This window comes from Esox lucius, chromosome 11 (assembly GCF_011004845.1).
Source record: "Esox lucius isolate fEsoLuc1 chromosome 11, fEsoLuc1.pri, whole genome shotgun sequence".
NCBI classification, from domain to species: domain Eukaryota; kingdom Metazoa; phylum Chordata; class Actinopteri; order Esociformes; family Esocidae; genus Esox; species Esox lucius.
The window spans coordinates 54,621,557-54,642,052 of NC_047579.1; the positions used below are offsets into that span (position 1 = coordinate 54,621,557).

Sequence of the window (20,496 nt, forward strand, 5' to 3'; positions counted from 1 at the left end):
CGTAGTTCACAAGAACACAGCCTGTTTCCACCAATTAGCAGACAGAAATCTATGACCAATCCACTGAGACACGCCCACCTAAAAAAATGCAAAATACGGACTGGCGGATATAAAACCTGGAGTGGGAGTGAAACCCTCGACTGGCGACTGTACAACCCTGTACCTAGAGTTTTAAACCTGGGCTGGTGGCTGTAAAATCTGGACTGGATGATTGTTTTTTCCCGATTGTTTACACACGAAAATTGAAACTTGAAATGTAATCATCAAAACCTGAAACTCATGTACCAAATCCCTAAACAATGCCTGCAAAATTGCAAGCACAATTCCTGCTTTACACTCAGTTTTCAATACTATATCACACTCTTTGCAAAACACTACACACAGTTCTTTACATTAGGCACAACATTCAAAATTAAAATCTCTTTAGTCCCTTTGAAAAGCAACACCAATCACAATGCCAAGTTCTATACAACAACTGGCAACACCCACTCCTCACAGGTGAACACTAGTTGCTGAATTGTTCACTTAGAAATCAGAAGTTTAGCACTATAAAAGGCCACAGATGGGCTCTCCTGTTTTGGTGGAACATGGAGGTCAATGGTGAAGCAAGAGCTACAGGTCAAGGAGTGAGAATAAGAGGAGGAAGATGAGAAGGACGAGGAAGGACAGTTTTGAGTATGAAGGAGGCTGAATTCAGCCCAACCTGAGCCGCTACACGGTCGCATCTATCAACTGTACATTAAGAAATGAGAACCGTGAAGTGACCTACCACCTACACTATGCTGTTTGTGTATGTATACAGTAGTATAATAACCGTTAAGTTACTTACCATCTACACTATGCTGTTTGTGTATGTACACAGTAGTATAATAACCGTTAAGTTACTTACCATCTACACTATGCTGTTTGTGTATGTATACAGTAGTATAATAACCGTTAAGTTACTTACCATCTACACTATGCTGTTTGTGTATGTATACAGTAGTATAATAACCGTTAAGTTACTTACCATCTACACTATGCTATTTGTGTATGTATACAGTAGTATAATAACCGTTAAGTTACTTACCATCTACACTATGCTGTTTGTGTATGTATATAGTAGTATAATAACCGTTAAGTTACTTACCATCTACACTATGCTGTTTGTGTATGTATATAGTAGTATAATAACCGTTAAGTTACTTACCATCTACACTATGCTGCTTGTGTATGTATACACTTAACTTTCCATCAATCACCACTTTTCAAAGAACAATACAAATATCTAGGTATTATAATTGATCATTCTCTTTTAAGCCTCACGTTCAGCAATTGGTGAAAAAACTGAAGCTGAAATTGGGTTTTTACTTTACAAACAAGTCATGTTTTTCTTTCGAGGCTAAAAAGCTGGATGCCACTGCAATTCAGCACGTTTATATTTACATTGATGAGGCTGGCTTCAACCAGCCAAAAGGGGACAAACTATAATTGAACATTATAACCGCCATTGTGAACAACCCTGGACAGCATGGAGGGAATATCACCGTGTGAATGTCCCTGGACAGCGTGGAGGGAATATCACTGTGTGAATGTCCCTGGACAGCGTGGAGGGAATATCACTGTGTGAATGTCCCTGGACAGCATGGAGGGAATATCACCATGTGAATGTCCTTGGACAGCGTGGAGGGAATATCACTGTGTGAATGTCCCTGGACAACGTGGAGGGAATATCACTGTGTGAATGTCCCTGGACAGCGTGGAGGGAATATCACTGTGTGAATGTCCATGGACAACGTGGAGGGAATATCACCATGTGAATGTCCCTGGACAGCGTGGAGGGAATATCACAGTGTGAATGTCCCTGGACAGGGTGGAGGGAATATCACCGTGTGAATGTCCCTGGACAGCATGGAGGGAATATCACCATGTGAATGTCCCAGGACAACGTGGAGGGAATATCACCGTGTGAATGTCCCTGGACAGCATGGAGGGAATATCACTGTGTGAATGTCCCTGGACAACATGGAGGGAATATCACCATGTGAATGTCCCTGGACAGAGTGGAGGGAATATCACTGTGTGAATGTCCCTGGACAGCATGGAGGGAATATCACTGTGTGAATGTCCCTGGACAACATGGAGGGAATATCACCATGTGAATGTCCCTGGACAGAGTGGAGGGAATATCACCGTGTGAATGTCCCTGGACAACATGGAGGGAATATCACCATGTGAATGTCCCTGGACAGAGTGGAGGGAATATCACCATGTGAATGTCCCTGGATTGTGTGGAGGTAATATCACCATGTGAATGTCCCTGGACAACTTGGAGGGAATATCACTGTGTGAATGTCCCTGGATTGTGTGGAGGGAATATCACTGTGTGAATGTCCCTGGATTGTGTGGAGGGAATATCACCATGTGAATGTCCCTGGACAGCGTGGAGGGAATATCACCGTGTGAATGTCCCTGGGCAACGTGGAGGGAATATCACCGTGTGAATGTCCCTGGACAACGTGGAGGGAATATCACTGTGTGAATGTCCCTGGACAGCGTGGAGGGAATATCACTGTGTGAATGTCCATGGACAACGTGGAGGGAATATCACCATGTGAATGTCCTTGGACAGCGTGGAGGGAATATCACAGTGTGAATGTCCCTGGACAGGGTGGAGGGAATATCACCGTGTGAATGTCCCTGGACAGCATGGAGGGAATATCACCATGTGAATGTCCCAGGACAACGTGGAGGGAATATCACCGTGTGAATGTCCCTGGACAGCATGGGAGGGAATATCACTGTGTGAATGTCCCTGGACAACATGGAGGGAATATCACCATGTGAATGTCCCTGGACAGAGTGGAGGGAATATCACTGTGTGAATGTCCCTGGACAGCATGGAGGGAATATCACTGTGTGAATGTCCCTGGACAACATGGAGGGAATATCACCATGTGAATGTCCCTGGACAGAGTGGAGGGAATATCACCGTGTGAATGTCCCTGGACAACATGGAGGGAATATCACCATGTGAATGTCCCTGGACAGAGTGGAGGGAATATCACCATGTGAATGTCCCTGGATTGTGTGGAGGTAATATCACCATGTGAATGTCCCTGGACAACTTGGAGGGAATATCACTGTGTGAATGTCCCTGGATTGTGTGGAGGGAATATCACTGTGTGAATGTCCCTGGATTGTGTGGAGGGAATATCACCATGTGAATGTCCCTGGACAGCGTGGAGGGAATATCACCGTGTGAATGTCCCTGGGCAACGTGGAGGGAATATCACCGTGTGAATGTCCCTGGACAACGTGGAGGGAATATCACTGTGTGAATGTCCCTGGACAGCGTGGAGGGAATATCACTGTGTGAATGTCCATGGACAACGTGGAGGGAATATCACCATGTGAATGTCCTTGGACAGCGTGGAGGGAATATCACAGTGTGAATGTCCCTGGACAGGGTGGAGGGAATATCACCGTGTGAATGTCCCTGGACAGCATGGAGGGAATATCACCATGTGAATGTCCCAGGACAACGTGGAGGGAATATCACCGTGTGAATGTCCCTGGACAGCATGGGAGGGAATATCACTGTGTGAATGTCCCTGGACAACATGGAGGGAATATCACCATGTGAATGTCCCTGGACAGAGTGGAGGGAATATCACTGTGTGAATGTCCCTGGACAGCATGGAGGGAATATCACTGTGTGAATGTCCCTGGACAACATGGAGGGAATATCACCATGTGAATGTCCCTGGACAGAGTGGAGGGAATATCACCGTGTGAATGTCCCTGGACAACATGGAGGGAATATCACCATGTGAATGTCCCTGGACAGAGTGGAGGGAATATCACCATGTGAATGTCCCTGGATTGTGTGGAGGTAATATCACCATGTGAATGTCCCTGGACAACTTGGAGGGAATATCACTGTGTGAATGTCCCTGGATTGTGTGGAGGGAATATCACTGTGTGAATGTCCCTGGATTGTGTGGAGGGAATATCACCATGTGAATGTCCCTGGACAGCGTGGAGGGAATATCACCGTGTGAATGTCCCTGGGCAACGTGGAGGGAATATCACCGTGTGAATGTCCCTGGACAACGTGGAGGGAATATCACTGTGTGAATGTCCCTGGACAGCGTGGAGGGAATATCACTGTGTGAATGTCCATGGACAACGTGGAGGGAATATCACCATGTGAATGTCCTTGGACAGCGTGGAGGGAATATCACAGTGTGAATGTCCCTGGACAGGGTGGAGGGAATATCACCGTGTGAATGTCCCTGGACAGCATGGAGGGAATATCACCATGTGAATGTCCCAGGACAACGTGGAGGGAATATCACCGTGTGAATGTCCCTGGACAGCATGGAGGGAATATCACTGTGTGAATGTCCCTGGACAACATGGAGGGAATATCACCATGTGAATGTCCCTGGACAGAGTGGAGGGAATATCACTGTGTGAATGTCCCTGGACAGCATGGAGGGAATATCACCATGTGAATGTCCCTGGACAGAGTGGAGGGAATATCACCATGTGAATGTCCCTGGATTGTGTGGAGGTAATATCACCATGTGAATGTCCCTGGACAACTTGGAGGGAATATCACTGTGTGAATGTCCCTGGATTGTGTGGAGGGAATATCACTGTGTGAATGTCCCTGGACAGCGTGGAGGGAATATCACTGTGTGAATGTCCCTGGACAGCGTGGAGGGAATATCACCGTGTGAATGTCCCTGGACAACGTGGAGGGAATGTCACTGTGTGAATGTCCCTGGATTGTGTGGAGGGAATATCACCGTGTGAATGTCCCTGGACAACATTGAGGGAATATCACCATGTGAATGTCCCTGGACAACATTGAGGGAATATCACCATGTGAATGTCCCTGGACAGCATGGAGGGAATATCACTGTGTGAATGTCCCTGGACAACATGGAGGGAATATCACCGTGTGAATGTCCCTGGATTGTGTGGAGGGAATATCACCATGTGAATGTCCCTGGACAACGTGGAGGGAATATCACTGTGTGAATGTCCCTGGATTGTGTGGAGGGAATATCACCATGTGAATGTCCCTGGACAGCGTGGAGGGAATATCACCGTGTGAATGTCCCTGGGCAACGTGGAGGGAATATCACCGTGTGAATGTCCCTGGACAACGTGGAGGGAATATCACTGTGTGAATGTCCCTGGACAGCGTGGAGGGAATATCACTGTGTGAATGTCCATGGACAACGTGGAGGGAATATCACCATGTGAATGTCCTTGGACAGCGTGGAGGGAATATCACAGTGTGAATGTCCCTGGACAGGGTGGAGGGAATATCACCGTGTGAATGTCCCTGGACAGCATGGAGGGAATATCACCATGTGAATGTCCCAGGACAACGTGGAGGGAATATCACCGTGTGAATGTCCCTGGACAGCATGGAGGGAATATCACTGTGTGAATGTCCCTGGACAACATGGAGGGAATATCACCATGTGAATGTCCCTGGACAGAGTGGAGGGAATATCACTGTGTGAATGTCCCTGGACAGCATGGAGGGAATATCACCATGTGAATGTCCCTGGACAGAGTGGAGGGAATATCACCATGTGAATGTCCCTGGATTGTGTGGAGGTAATATCACCATGTGAATGTCCCTGGACAACTTGGAGGGAATATCACTGTGTGAATGTCCCTGGATTGTGTGGAGGGAATATCACTGTGTGAATGTCCCTGGACAGCGTGGAGGGAATATCACTGTGTGAATGTCCCTGGACAGCGTGGAGGGAATATCATCGTGTGAATGTCCCTGGACAACGTGGAGGGAATGTCACTGTGTGAATGTCCCTGGATTGTGTGGAGGGAATATCACCGTGTGAATGTCCCTGGACAACATTGAGGGAATATCACCATGTGAATGTCCCTGGACAACATTGAGGGAATATCACCATGTGAATGTCCCTGGACAGCATGGAGGGAATATCACTGTGTGAATGTCCCTGGACAACATGGAGGGAATATCACCGTGTGAATGTCCCTGGATTGTGTGGAGGGAATATCACCATGTGAATGTCCCTGGACAACGTGGAGGGAATATCACTGTGTGAATGTCCCTGGATTGTGTGGAGGGAATATCACTGTGTGAATGTCCCTGGATTGTGTGGAGGGAATATCACCATGTGAATGTCCCTGGACAGCGTGGAGGGAATATCACTGTGTGAATGTCCCTGGGCAACGTGGAGGGAATATCACTGTGTGTATGTCCCTGGACAGCGTGGAGGGAATATTACTGTGTGCAGCTGTTAGCCAGCAAGGCGTCCTCCATCACCATGCCAACCTCCATCACCATGCCAACCTTGGTCCTTACATCTCCCTTCTCATCACATTCCTGGAAACACTGCATCCTCATTCCGGCCGAGCAGAGGGGTGGACCAGGGCAGCCCAGGTATGTTGTCATCTGGGATAATGTGAGTTTCCACCGGGCTGGTCTGGTCCACAACTGATTCAACGACCGCCCACAGTTTATTGTTCATTACCTCATTCCTAAACCCAACTAAGGTTTTGTTTGTCATGGCGATGGAAGGTTTATGACCACCATCCCCTCGCACATGCCTCTTCTCCAGGCAATGGAGGATGCATGTGGTGAAGTTGATGTGGGGGCTTTTGGCGGCTGGATCCGTCACTCCAGAAGATTCTTTCCTTGCTGTTTAGCCAGGTTAAACATCACTTGTGATGTAGATGAGGTGTTGTGGCCAGACCAAAATAGGAGGCAAAGAAAATCATTTTGCATGTGTTTTTGTCTTTTTGTATTTACAGTTTTGAAATGTTTTGCCTGGTTTTCTCCTGTTGGGTATGGAAAGTGATACATACAAAAATCAAGTGTTAAAAAAATACTGCAGTTTGAAAATAAATGGGAATGTTTTTGTTACTGTACTGAGGTGTACATTACTGTAAACAACTGGCTACAGTGTGACACAATGCAAAAGGCATAAACCTACTGATGGGGTATTCATAGTAATGTTTTGTGTTGAACACATCAGTGTGCTTTTGGTTGGTTTCATGGTCTGAAGACAATGAATTAAATCACTGAAAACCCTCCCAATTGCTGGACATCATTTGTTTTGCACAACACAGCAGTAGAACAGTTAATCATCAAGTTTTTTATTTAACAATAATACAATTATTTGATTAGTTTAACACATCACTGTACAGTACACATGATATATTTAATATTTATAGCTAGTGCAAATGATTATCCAGCTAGTCAGCCAGTCATTCCATTTTATTTCCATAGTTACAATAGTACTGTATCAGTCAGCAAGGTAGTCCGATAGTGTGCTAGCCAGTCAGTAACGGTCAGCATGTTAGTCAAGTTAGCGTGCTAGCCAGTCAGTAACAGTCAGCATGTTAGTCAAGTTAGTGTGCTAGCCAGTCAGTGACAGTTAGCATGTTAGTCATGTTAGCGTGCTAGCCAGTCAGTAACAGTCTGCATGTTAGTCAAGTTAGTGTGCTATCCAGTCAGTAACAGTCAGCATGTTAGTCAAGTTAGTGTGCTAGCCAGTCAGTGACAGTTAGCATGTTAGTCATGTTAGCGTGCTAGCCAGTCAGTAACAGTCTGCATGTTAGTCAAGTTAGTGTGCTATCCAGTCAGTAACAGTCTGTATGTTAGTTAAGTTAGTGTGCTAGCCAGTCAGTAACAGTCTGCATGTTAGTCAAGTTAGCGTGCTAGCCAGTCAGTAACAGTTAGCATGTTAGTTAAGTTAGTGTGCTAGCCAGTCAGTAACAGTCTGCATGTTAGTCAAGTTAGCATGCTAGCCAGTCAGTAACAGTCAGCATGTTAGTCAAGTTAGCGTGCTAGCCAGACATACGGTCCCTGAACAGTGTCCTAGCCAAACGGGTCTTTGAACATTGTGCCCTAGACAAAAGAGCCCTGAAAAGTGTGTCCTAGCCAAATGGGTCCCTGAACAGTGTGTCCTAGCCAAACGGGTCCCTAAAGTGTCCTAGCCAAACGGGTCCCTGAACAGTTTGTTGGATCTCTAAGTGTATGTAGCCCCATGTAATCAAAACCACTCACTTTAAATTGTCATGGCTACCTGGAGTAGCCATTACTGTATATGTAAAATTACTGTATGTGTGTGTGTTATAGCAGCATGGTCTGTGTGTGTGTGTTATAGTAGTCTGCTCTGTGTGTGTTTTATAGTAGTGTGGTCTGTGTGTTTTATAGTAGTGTGGTCTGTGTGTTTTATAGTAGTGTGGTCTGTGTGTTTTATAGTAGTGTGGTCTGTGTGTGTGTGTGTGTTATAGCAGTGTGATCTATATGTGTTTGTGTGTGTTATAACAGTGTGATCTGTGTGTAATAACAGTGTGGTCTCTGTGTGTGTTTGTGTGTGTTACAACAGTGTGGTCTGTGTATGTGTTTGTGTGTGTGTGTTACAACAGTGTGATCTGTGTGTGATAACAGTGTGGTCTGTGTATGTGTTTGTGTGTGTGTGTTACAGCAGTGTGGTCTGTGTGTGTGTTTGTGTGTGTGTGTTACAACAGTGTGATCTGTGTGTGATAACAGTGTGGTCTGTGTATGTGTGTTACAGCAGTGTGGTCTGTGTATGTGTTTGTGTGTGTGTGTGTTACAACAGTGTGATCTGTGTGTGATAACAGTGTGGTCTGTGTATGTGTTTGTGTGTGTGTGTTACAGCAGTGTGGTCTGTGTGTGTGTTTGTGTGTGTGTGTTACAACAGTGTGATCTGTGTGTGATAACAGTGTGGTCTGTGTATGTGTGTTACAGCAGTGTGGTCTGTGTATGTGTTTGTGTGTGTGTGTTACAGCAGTGTGATCTCGCTGGGTGGCAGAGTCAGTCTCTTCTCCCGGACAGACAGCATGTTCTCCACGTGCATGGCAATGACCCGACACAGCTCCAAACCCTACACACAAAACAATGTTACAACAAAGAAGGGCTGCTGTAACTGTCTGACTGGACCTGGTCTAGTTGTAACTGTCTGACTGGACCTGGTCTAGTTGTAACTGTCTGACTGGACCTGGTCTAGTTGTAGCTGTCTGATTGGACCTGGTCTAGTTGTAGCTGTCTGATTGGACCTGGTCTAGTTGTAGCTGTCTGATTGGACCTGGTCTAGTTGTAGTTGTGTGATTGGACCTGGTCTAGTTGTAGCTGTCTGATTGGACCTGGTCTAGTTGTAGCTGTCTGATTGGACCTGGTCATTTGTAACCATCTGATTGGACCTGGTCTATTTGTAGCTGTCTGACAGGACCTGGTCTAGTTGTAACTGTCTGACTGGACCTGGTCTAGTTGTAACTGTCTGACTGGACCTGGTCTAGTTGTAGTTGTGTGATTGGACCTGGTCTAGTTGTAACTGTCTGATTGGACCTGGTCTAGTTGTAGCTGTCTGATTGGACCTGGTCTAGTTGTAGCTGTCTGATTGGACCTGGTCTAGTTGTAGCTGTCTGATTGGACCTGGTCTAGTTGTAACTGTCTGATTGGACCTGGTCTAGTTGTAGTTGTGTGATTGGATCTGGTCTAGTTGTAGCTGTCTGATTGGACCTGGTCTAGTTGTAGTTGTGTGATTGGACCTGGTCTAGTTGTAACTGTCTGATTGGACCTGGTCATTTGTAACCATCTGATTGGACCTGATCTAGGTGCAACTGTGTGATTGGACCTGGTCTAGGTGCAGCTGTGTGGTTGGACCTGGTCTAGTTGTAGCTGTCTGATTGGACCTGGTCTAGGTGCAGCTGTGTGATTGGACCTGGACTAGCTGTAGCTGTCTGATTGGACCTGGTCTAGTTGTAGCTGTGTGATTGGACCTGGTCTAGTTGTAACTGTCTGATTGGACCTGGTCTAGTTGTAACTGTCTGATTGGACCTGGTCTAGTTGTAGCTGTGTGATTGGACCTGGTCTAGCTGTAACAGTCTGATTGGACCTGGTCTAGTTGTAACTGTCTGATTGGACCTGGTCTAGTTGTAGCTGTGTGATTGGACCTGGTCTAGTTGTAACTGTCTGATTGGACCTGGTCTATTTGTAACCATCTGATTGGACCTGGTCTAGTTGTAGCTGTCTGATTGGACCTGGTCTAGGTGCAGCTGTGTGGTTGGACCTGGTCTAGTTGTAGCTGTCTGATTGGACCTGGTCTAGGTGCAGCTGTGTGATTGGACCTGATCTAGGTGCAACTGTGTGATTGGACCTGGTCTAGGTGTAGCTGTCTGATTGGACCTGGTCTAGTTGTAACTGTCTGATTGGACCTGGTCTAGTTGTAACTGTCTGATTGGACCTGGTCTAGTTGTAGCTGTCTGATTGGACCTGGTCTAGTTGTAGTTGTGTGATTGGACCTGGTCTAGTTGTAACCATCTGATTGGACCTGGTCTAGGTGCAACTGTGTGATTGGACCTGGTCTAGTTGTAGTTGTGTGATTGGACCTGGTCTAGTTGTAACTGTCTGATTGGACCTGGTCATTTGTAACCATCTGATTGGACCTGATCTAGGTGCAACTGTGTGATTGGACCTGGTGTAGGTGCAGCTGTGTGGTTGGACCTGGTCTAGTTGTAGCTGTCTGATTGGACCTGGTCTAGGTGCAGCTGTGTGATTGGACCTGGACTAGCTGTAGCTGTCTGATTGGACCTGGTCTAGTTGTAGCTGTGTGATTGGACCTGGTCTAGTTGTAACTGTCTGATTGGACCTGGTCTAGTTGTAACTGTCTAATTGGACCTGGTCTAGTTGTAGCTGTGTGATTGGACCTGGTCTAGTTGTAACTGTCTGATTGGACCTGGTCTAGTTGTAGCTGTGTGATTGGACCTGGTCTAGCTGTAACAGTCTGATTGGACCTGGTCTAGTTGTAACTGTCTGATTGGACCTGGTCTAGTTGTAGCTGTGTGATTGGACCTGGTCTAGTTGTAACTGTCTGATTGGACCTGGTCTATTTGTAACCATCTGATTGGACCTGGTCTAGTTGTAGCTGTGTGATTGGACCTGATCTAGGTGCAACTGTGTGATTGGACCTGGTCTAGGTGTAGCTGTCTGATTGGACCTGGTCTAGTTGTAACTGTCTGATTGGACCTGGTCTAGTTGTAACTGTCTGATTGGACCTGGTCTAGTTGTAGCTGTCTGATTGGACCTGGTCTAGTTGTAGTTGTGTGATTGGACCTGGTCTAGTTGTAACCATCTGATTGGACCTGGTCTAGGTGCAACTGTGTGATTGGACCTGGTCTAGGTGCAGCTGTGTGATTGGACCTGGACTAGCTGTAGCTGTCTGATTGGACCTGGTCTAGTTGTAGCTGTGTGATTGGACCTGGTCTAGTTGTAACAGTCTGATTGGACCTGGTCTAGTTGTAACTGTCTGACTGGACCTGGTCTAGGTGCAACTGTGTGATTGGACCTGGTCTAGGTGCAGCTGTGTGGTTGGACCTGGTCTAGTTGTAGCTGTCTGATTGGACCTGGTCTAGGTGCAGCTGTGTGATTGGACCTGATCTAGGTGCAACTGTGTGATTGGACCTGGTCTAGGTGTAGCTGTCTGATTGGACCTGGTCTAGCTGTAACTGTCTGATTGGACCTGGTCTATTTGTAACCATCTGATTGGACCTGGTCTAGGTGCAACTGTGTGATTGGACCTGGTCTAGGTGCAGCTGTGTGGTTGGACCTGGTCTAGTTGTAGCTGTGTGATTGGACCTGGTCTAGGTGCAACTGTGTGATTGGACCTGGTCTAGGTGCAGCTGTGTGACCTGGTCTAGGTGCAGCTGTGTGGTTGGACCTGGTCTAGTTGTAGCTGTCTGATTGGACCTGGTCTAGGTGCAGCTGTGTGATTGGACCTGATCTAGGTGCAACTGTGTGATTGGACCTGGTCTAGGTGTAGCTGTCTGATTGGACCTGGTCTAGCTGTAACTGTCTGATTGGACCTGGTCTATTTGTAACCATCTGATTGGACCTGGTCTAGGTGCAACTGTGTGATTGGACCTGGTCTAGGTGCAGCTGTGTGGTTGGACCTGGTCTAGTTGTAGCTGTGTGATTGGACCTGGTCTAGGTGCAGCTGTGTGGTTGGACCTGGTCTAGTTGTAGCTGTCTGATTGGACCTGGTCTAGGTGCAGCTGTGTGATTGGACCTGATCTAGGTGCAACTGTGTGATTGGACCTGGTCTAGGTGTAGCTGTCTGATTGGACCTGGTCTAGTTGTAACTGTCTGATTGGACCTGGTCTAGTTGTAACTGTCTGATTGGACCTGGTCTAGTTGTAGCTGTCTGATTGGACCTGGTCTAGTTGTAGTTGTGTGATTGGACCTGGTCTAGTTGTAACCATCTGATTGGACCTGGTCTAGGTGCAACTGTGTGATTGGACCTGGTCTAGTTGTAGTTGTGTGATTGGACCTGGTCTAGTTGTAACTGTCTGATTGGACCTGGTCATTTGTAACCATCTGATTGGACCTGATCTAGGTGCAACTGTGTGATTGGACCTGGTGTAGGTGCAGCTGTGTGGTTGGACCTGGTCTAGTTGTAGCTGTGTGATTGGACCTGGCCTAGTTGTAACTGTCTGATTGGACCTGGTCTAGTTGTAACTGTCTAATTGGACCTGGTCTAGTTGTAGCTGTGTGATTGGACCTGGTCTAGTTGTAACTGTCTGATTGGACCTGGTCTAGTTGTAGCTGTGTGATTGGACCTGGTCTAGCTGTAACAGTCTGATTGGACCTGGTCTAGTTGTAACTGTCTGATTGGACCTGGTCTAGTTGTAGCTGTGTGATTGGACCTGGTCTAGTTGTAACTGTCTGATTGGACCTGGTCTATTTGTAACCATCTGATTGGACCTGGTCTAGTTGTAGCTGTCTGATTGGACCTGGTCTAGTTGTAGCTGTCTGATTGGACCTGGTCTAGTTGTAACTGTCTGATTGGACCTGGTCTAGTTGTAGCTGTGTGATTGGACCTGGTCTAGCTGTAACAGTCTGATTGGACCTGGTCTAGTTGTAACTGTCTGATTGGACCTGGTCTAGTTGTAGCTGTGTGATTGGACCTGGTCTAGTTGTAACTGTCTGATTGGACCTGGTCTATTTGTAACCATCTGATTGGACCTGGTCTAGTTGTAGCTGTGTGATTGGACCTGGTCTAGGTGTAGCTGTCTGATTGGACCTGGTCTAGCTGTAACTGTCTGATTGGACCTGGTCTATTTGTAACCATCTGATTGGACCTGGTCTAGGTGCAACTGTGTGATTGGACCTGGTCTAGGTGCAGCTGTGTGGTTGGACCTGGTCTAGTTGTAGCTGTGTGATTGGACCTGGTCTAGGTGCAACTGTGTGATTGGACCTGGTCTAGGTGCAGCTGTGTGACCTGGTCTAGGTGCAGCTGTGTGGTTGGACCTGGTCTAGTTGTAGCTGTCTGATTGGACCTGGTCTAGGTGCAGCTGTGTGATTGGACCTGATCTAGGTGCAACTGTGTGATTGGACCTGGTCTAGGTGTAGCTGTCTGATTGGACCTGGTCTAGCTGTAACTGTCTGATTGGACCTGGTCTATTTGTAACCATCTGATTGGACCTGGTCTAGGTGCAACTGTGTGATTGGACCTGGTCTAGGTGCAGCTGTGTGGTTGGACCTGGTCTAGTTGTAGCTGTGTGATTGGACCTGGTCTAGGTGCAACTGTGTGGTTGGACCTGGTCTAGTTGTAGCTGTGTGATTGGACCTGGTCTAGGTGCAACTGTGTGATTGGACCTGGTCTAGGTGCAGCTGTGTGATTGGACCTGGTCTAGTTGTAGCTGTGTGATTGGAACTGATCTAGTTGTAGCTGTGTGATTGGACCTGGTCTAGGTGTAGCTGTCTGATTGGACCTGGTCTAGCTGTAACAGTCTGATTGGACCTGGTCTAGTTGTAACTGTCTGATTGGACCTGGTCTAGTTGTAACTGTCTGATTGGACCTGGTCTAGTTGTAGTTGTGTGATTGGACCTGGTCTAGGTGCAACTGTGTGATTGGACCTGGTCTAGGTGCAGCTGTGTGATTGGACCTGGTCTAGTTGTAGCTGTCTGATTGGACCTGGTCTAGTTGTAGTTGTGTGATTGGACCTGGTCTAGTTGTAGCTGTCTGATTGGACCTGGTCTAGTTGTAGTTGTGTGATTGGACCTGGTCTAGTTGTAGCTGTGTGACCCGTTGGGTCAGGAGGTCTCCCAGCAGGATGTCTACATAGGGATAGCTGGCCCCGGAGCCTCCTGTTGACCGCTGGGTTCTGGTGGACTGAACCTCCTTCAAAGGGTACCGCACCATGGCCTCCTGGAAACACACACCAAGACCCATCATCCAAAATCCACCATCCATTCATCCAAATCAACCATCCATTCATCCAAATCAACCATCCATACATCCAAATCAACCATCCATTCATCCAAATCAACCATCCATTCATCCAAATCAACCATCCATTCATCCAAATCAACCATCCATTCATCCAAATCAACCATCCATTCATCCAAATCAACAATCCATTCATCCAAATCAACCATCCATTCATCCAAATCAACCATCCATTCACCCAAATCAACCATCCATTCATCCAAATCAACCATCCATTCACTCAAATCAACCATCCATTCATCCAAATCAACCATCCATTCACACAAATCAACCATCCATTCACCCAAATCAACCATCCATTCATCCAAATCAACCATCCATTCACTCAAATCAACCATCCATTCATCCAAATTAACCATCCATTCATCCAAATCAACCATCCATTCATCCAAAACATGTTGCATGTGATGATGTGCCACAAGAGGGAGAGAGAAAGAGTGGGCCAGGAAAACAGACAGAGACAAGAGCTCAGTACGTACATGAGTGTCCTTGTGTAAGAAGTGCAGTCCATTCTGGTTGACAGCCAGAATACAGGGAGCAATGATGGAGGTGTTGCTGCTGGACTGAATGTAGAAGAATGACGACCCAAACATGGGGAAAGCACTGACCAGACCTAAACAGACACACAGCAAAACAGAGACAGATTTCCCATCATGTGCTCCAGGAGACCTACATTGTGACCCTTAGACGCCAGTCACCCTAAATGATATCAGTCCATGTATGAATCCACATGCTCCTCACCGAGGAACTGAGCCCGGGCCTGGTGAGGGCTGAGAGGAGCTGTCTGCTGAGAGTGGCGCGTCATCATGCTCAGCCAAGTCTGAGGAGGCTGACAGCTGTAGAGCTGGGTGGGAACACACTGATGGACCTCCCCACTACAGGACAGGAGAGACACACAGAGGTTACCACTGATGGACCTCCCCTCTACAGGACAGGAGTGACAGACAGGTTACCACTGATGGACCTCCCCACTACAGGACAGGAGAGACAGACAGGTTACCACTGATGGACCTCCCCACTACAGGACAGGAGAGACAGACAGATTACCACTGATGGACCTCCCCACTACAGGACAGGAGTGACAGACAGATTACCACTGATGGACCTCCCCACTACAGGACAGGAGAGACAGACAGGTTACCACTGATGGACCTCCCCACTACAGGACAGGAGTGACAGACAGGTTACCACTGAAGGACCTCCCCACTACAGGACAGGAGAGACAGACAGATTACCACTGATGGACCTCCCCACTACAGGACAGGAGAGACAGACAGATTACCACTGATGGACCTCCCCACTACAGGACAGGAGAGACAGACAGATTACCACTGATGGACCTCCCCACTACAGGACAGGAGAGACAGACAGGTTACCACTGATGGACCTCCCCACTACAGGACATGGACCTAGAGTGAGAGTGTGTTCTTACATGGTGGGTAGAAGGACAGTGTCTTTAGCACGATGTTGTAGTGCTGCTAGCTTGGCCAGCTGCTGGAGCTGCTGTTCACTGGTTTTATCCTGAGGAACCACATTCAGCAGGGCCTTCAGATAGTCAGGTAACACCTAGAACATAGAATACAGGCCTTCAGATAGTCAGGTAACACCTAGAACATAGAATAAAGGCCTTCAGAGAGTCAGGTAATACCTATAACATAGAGCACAGTCCTTCAGATAGTCAGGTAACACCTAGAACATAGAACCCAGTTTCCAAAGAAGATGCGCTGCATAAAATGCAAATAAAAACAGAATACAATAATGTGCAAATAATTAATCCCTATACTTAATTCAAAATAGTATATCAAATGTTGAAACTGAGAAATTGTATTGTTTTTGGAAAAATACATGCCCATTTCGAATTTGATACCAGTAACACGTTTCAGAAATGTTGGGACAGGTGCATGTTTACCACTGTGTTGCATCACCTCTTTTTCTAACTATACTCTGTATGCATAGAGTAAAGGACATCATAGTGTTATAGTGTTGACAACAAGTTGTCAGTCAGAACCCCTGGTTAAATTAAGGTTAATTAATAAATGTATACCTGGTTATAATGCATGGTGACAGAGAGCTCGTTGTCAAATTTGAGCGGCTGGGTCCAGACAACTCTCCTGAACCACAGACTGTAGTTAGCATCCACTGACTCTGTCTCTGTAGCAACATCCAGGATGTACTCCTTTTTATTCAGTGGACGGACATTCTGCCCTGCAGACAAAAACACATGTTTATCATGACATTCTGCCCTGCAGACAAAAACACATGTTTATCATGACATTCTGACCATCAGACAGACACACATGTTTATCATGACATTCTGACCATCAGACAGACACACATGTTTATCATGACATTCTGACCATCAGACAGACACACGTTTATCATGACATTCTGACCATCAGACAGACACACATGTTTATCATGACCTTCTGACCATCAGACAGACACACATGTTTATCATGACATTCTGACCATCAGACAGACACACATGTTTATCATGACATTCTGACCATCAGACAGACACACATGTTTATCATGACATTCTGACCATCAGACAGACACACATGTTTATCATGACATTCTGACCATCAGACAGACACACATGTTTATCATGACATTCTGACCATCAGACAGACACACATGTTTATCATGACATTCTGACCATCAGACAGACACACATGTTTATCATGACATTCTGACCATCAGACAGACACACATGTTTATCATGACATTCTGACCATCAGACAAACATATTATCAACTAGCTTTCAGCTTTTACATTTCAGTCATTAAAGATACACTCCTATACAGAGTCACTAGCAGTAAGGTCTGCATACATTAAAGATACACTCCTATACAGAGTCACTAGCAGTAAGGTCTGTATACATTAAAGATACACTCCTATACAGAGTCACTAGCAGTAAGGTCTGTATACATTAAAGATACGCTCCTATACAGAGTCACTAGCAGTAAGGTCTGCATACATTAAAGATACACTCCTATACAGAGTCACTAGCAGTAAGGTCTGTATACATTAAAGATACACTCCTATACAGTCACTAGCAGTATGGTCTGTATACATTAAAGATACACTCCTATACAGAGTCACTAGCAGTAAGGTATGCAGACCTTTATTGGACCCCCATGGGAAGTTTTCTAACATCATACTGAAATGTACTTTTACTTTGCGTGTGAGTGTGTGTTCTTCATGAATGTATGTTTAAAATGTGTTTGCACCTCACCTCTCTGTGTGACCAGGAATATAGCATACTCATCCATAGCCTCCAGACTGTGCAGCCCCATCTCATAGCACAGCTCCTCTATAGCATCCAGAGCCACCTACACACACAGACACAAACACACACACAGACTTGAAATGTAAAAATATGTTATATGTAAGTACTCACTGAGCAGGTCTTGATGTTCAGGTGTTGTGTTGTATGTTATATGTATGTACTCACTGAGCAGGTCTTGATGTTCAGGTGTTGTGTTGTATGTTATATGTATGTACTCACTGAGCAGGTCTTGATGTTCAGGTGTTGTGTTGTATGTTATATGTATGTACTCACTGAGCAGGTCTTGTTGTTCAGGTGTTGGGTTATATGTATGTATTCACTGAGCAGGTCTTGATGTTCAGTTGTTGTGTTGTGTTATATGTAAGTACTCACTGAGCAGGTCTTGATTTTCAGATGTCTCTCTATGCCACCTGGTAGGAGAAACAGTTGTCTCTTGGAGCTCCGTCCAGCCTAAACCAGAACCAATCAAAGGGCATAGAGAGATGCAGTAACAACCAATCAGAGTGCCAAGCAGCCAGAGGAGAAGAGCTGTGATTGGTGCGTGATTTTGTGTATCTACCAGCATAGCTTTGAGTTCCATGCCATTTGGGTGCACCATCCTTCCTCCGTACTGGAACGTTCTCCTCAGGTTCTGTTCACATGCATTCGCTATACCTGTCAATTAACAACCACACCCAATAACAAGCCTTTACTACACCTGTCAATTAACAACCACACCCAATAACAAGTCTTTAATATACCTGTCAATTAACAACCACACCCATTAACAAGCCTTTACTATACCTGTCAATTAACAACCACACCCAATAACAAGCCTTTACTATACTTGTCAATTAACAACCACACCCAATAACAAGTCTTTAATATACCTGTCAATTAACAACCACACCCAATAACAAGTCTTTAACATACCTGTCAATTAACAACCACACCCAATAACAAGCCTTTACAATACATGTCAATCAACAACCACAGCCAATAACAAGCCTTTACTATACCTCTCAATCAACAACCATAGCCAATAACAAGCCTTTACTTGTATGGTATAACTAACTTGTGTCATCACTGTAACCTATGTGTTAAATCTGTACCCATACCTGTCAATCAACAACCACAGCCAATAACAAGCATTTACTACACCTGTCAATCAACAACCACTGCCAATAACAAGCCTTTTCGACACCTGTTAATCAACAACCACCGCCAATAACAAGCCTTTACTACACCTTTCAATCAACAGCCAAAGCCAATAACAAGCCTTTACTACACCTGTCAATCAACAACCACTGTCAATAACAAGCCTTTACTATACCTGTCAATCAACAACCACAGCCAATAACAAGCCTTTACTACACCTGTCAATCAACAACCACAGCCAATAACAATCCTTTACTATACGTCTAAATCAACAACCACTGCCAATAACAAGCCTTTTCTACACCTGTCAATCAACAACCACAGCCAATAACAAGCCTTTACTACACCTGTCAATCAACAACCAAAGCCAATAACAAGCCTTTACTACACCTTTCAATCAACAGCCACAGCCAATAACAAGCCTTTACTACACCTGTCAATCAACAACCACTGCCAATAACAAGCCTTTACTATACCTGTCAATCAACAACCACAGCCAATAACAAGCCTTTACTACACCTGTCAATCAACAACCACAGCCAATAACAAGCCTTTACTATACCTCTCAATCAGCCACAGCCAATAACAAGCCTTTACTACACCTGTCAATCAACAACCAAAGCCAATAACAAGCCTTTACTACACCTTTAAATCAACAGCCACAGCCAATAACAAGCCTTTACTACACCTGTCAATCAACAACCACTGCCAATAACAAGCCTTTACTACACCTGTCAATCAACAACCACAGCCAATAACAAGCCTTTACTATACCTCTCAATCAGCCACAACCAATAACAAGCCTTTACTATACCTGTCAATCTACAACTACAGTAAATCGCAGGCCTTGGCTATACCTGTCAATCAAGAAAAACAACCAACCACACAGATCTGACAGCCACATTCACATAATAAATAGACAGTAAGAGTAGACTACTAGTTCAGACACATGCGGATTCTGCTGGAACAGAGGGGCGTGTAGCCGGGACATCATTAAAATAATTTGAAAACAGCAAATTGACCAATTTCAAGCTTTTATTTGCTGAGAAACTATCACACATGATTTTTCTTGTTATTTGTGGAAATAATTAGAAAAAACACTTTCTTAAATTAGTTATTTGATGAATTCCTGGTGATTTTACAGTGGTTTATTATTTTTTACATAAATTTGCAGTGCTCAACCTTGCTGAAACCCACTCTGGATAAGAGCTTCTGCCAATGTAATGACATTACCCTGGTGGTGGACTCCAGGACTGGAACAGGTAATGTCATTACCTTGGTAGTGGACTCCATGACTGGAACAGGTAATGTCATTACCTTGGTAGTGGACTCCATGACTGGAACAGGTAATGTCATTACCTTGGTAGTGGACTCCATGACTGGAACAGGTAATGACATTACCTTGGTAGTGGACTCCAGGACTGGAACAGGTAATGACATTACCTTGGTAGTGGACTCCATGACTGGAACAGGTAATGTCATTACCTTGGTAGTGGACTCCAGGACTGGAACAGGTAATGACATTACCTTGGTAGTGGACTCCATGACTGGAACAGGTAATGACATTACCTTGGTAGTGGACTCCAGGACTGGAACAGGTAATGTCATTACCTTGGTAGTGGACTCCAGGACTGGAACAGGCTTCTTGCAGGAACTTCAACAAGAAGGGCTTTAGGACCTCAGAACAACGATGGAATGCAGTCAAGATGTAGAGTAGCCTCCAACCACGCTGACAACTGTCCCTACAGATTAGAGGAC

The 20,496-nt window shown here is 45.6% G+C and overlaps 1 protein-coding gene across 1 annotated transcript in view; it reads right to left on the reverse strand.

The window, feature by feature from the left end:
* Window positions 1-8,744: 8,744 nt before the first annotated feature.
* Window positions 8,745-20,496, reverse strand: part of myo15aa (myosin XVAa) — a 144,575-nt gene continuing 132,823 nt past the window's right edge. Inside the window, exons 56-65 of the mRNA XM_034295162.1 lie at window positions 20,350-20,480; window positions 18,161-18,255; window positions 17,974-18,051; window positions 17,548-17,644; window positions 16,354-16,514; window positions 15,742-15,875; window positions 15,051-15,184; window positions 14,789-14,922; window positions 14,082-14,228; window positions 8,745-8,906 (exon numbers count right to left, since the gene is read on the reverse strand). Of these exons, the coding sequence (XP_034151053.1) occupies window positions 8,805-8,906; window positions 14,082-14,228; window positions 14,789-14,922; window positions 15,051-15,184; window positions 15,742-15,875; window positions 16,354-16,514; window positions 17,548-17,644; window positions 17,974-18,051; window positions 18,161-18,255; window positions 20,350-20,480 (1,213 nt within the window). The 3' untranslated portion in view covers window positions 8,745-8,804. The remainder of the gene's footprint in view (window positions 8,907-14,081; window positions 14,229-14,788; window positions 14,923-15,050; window positions 15,185-15,741; window positions 15,876-16,353; window positions 16,515-17,547; window positions 17,645-17,973; window positions 18,052-18,160; window positions 18,256-20,349; window positions 20,481-20,496) is intronic.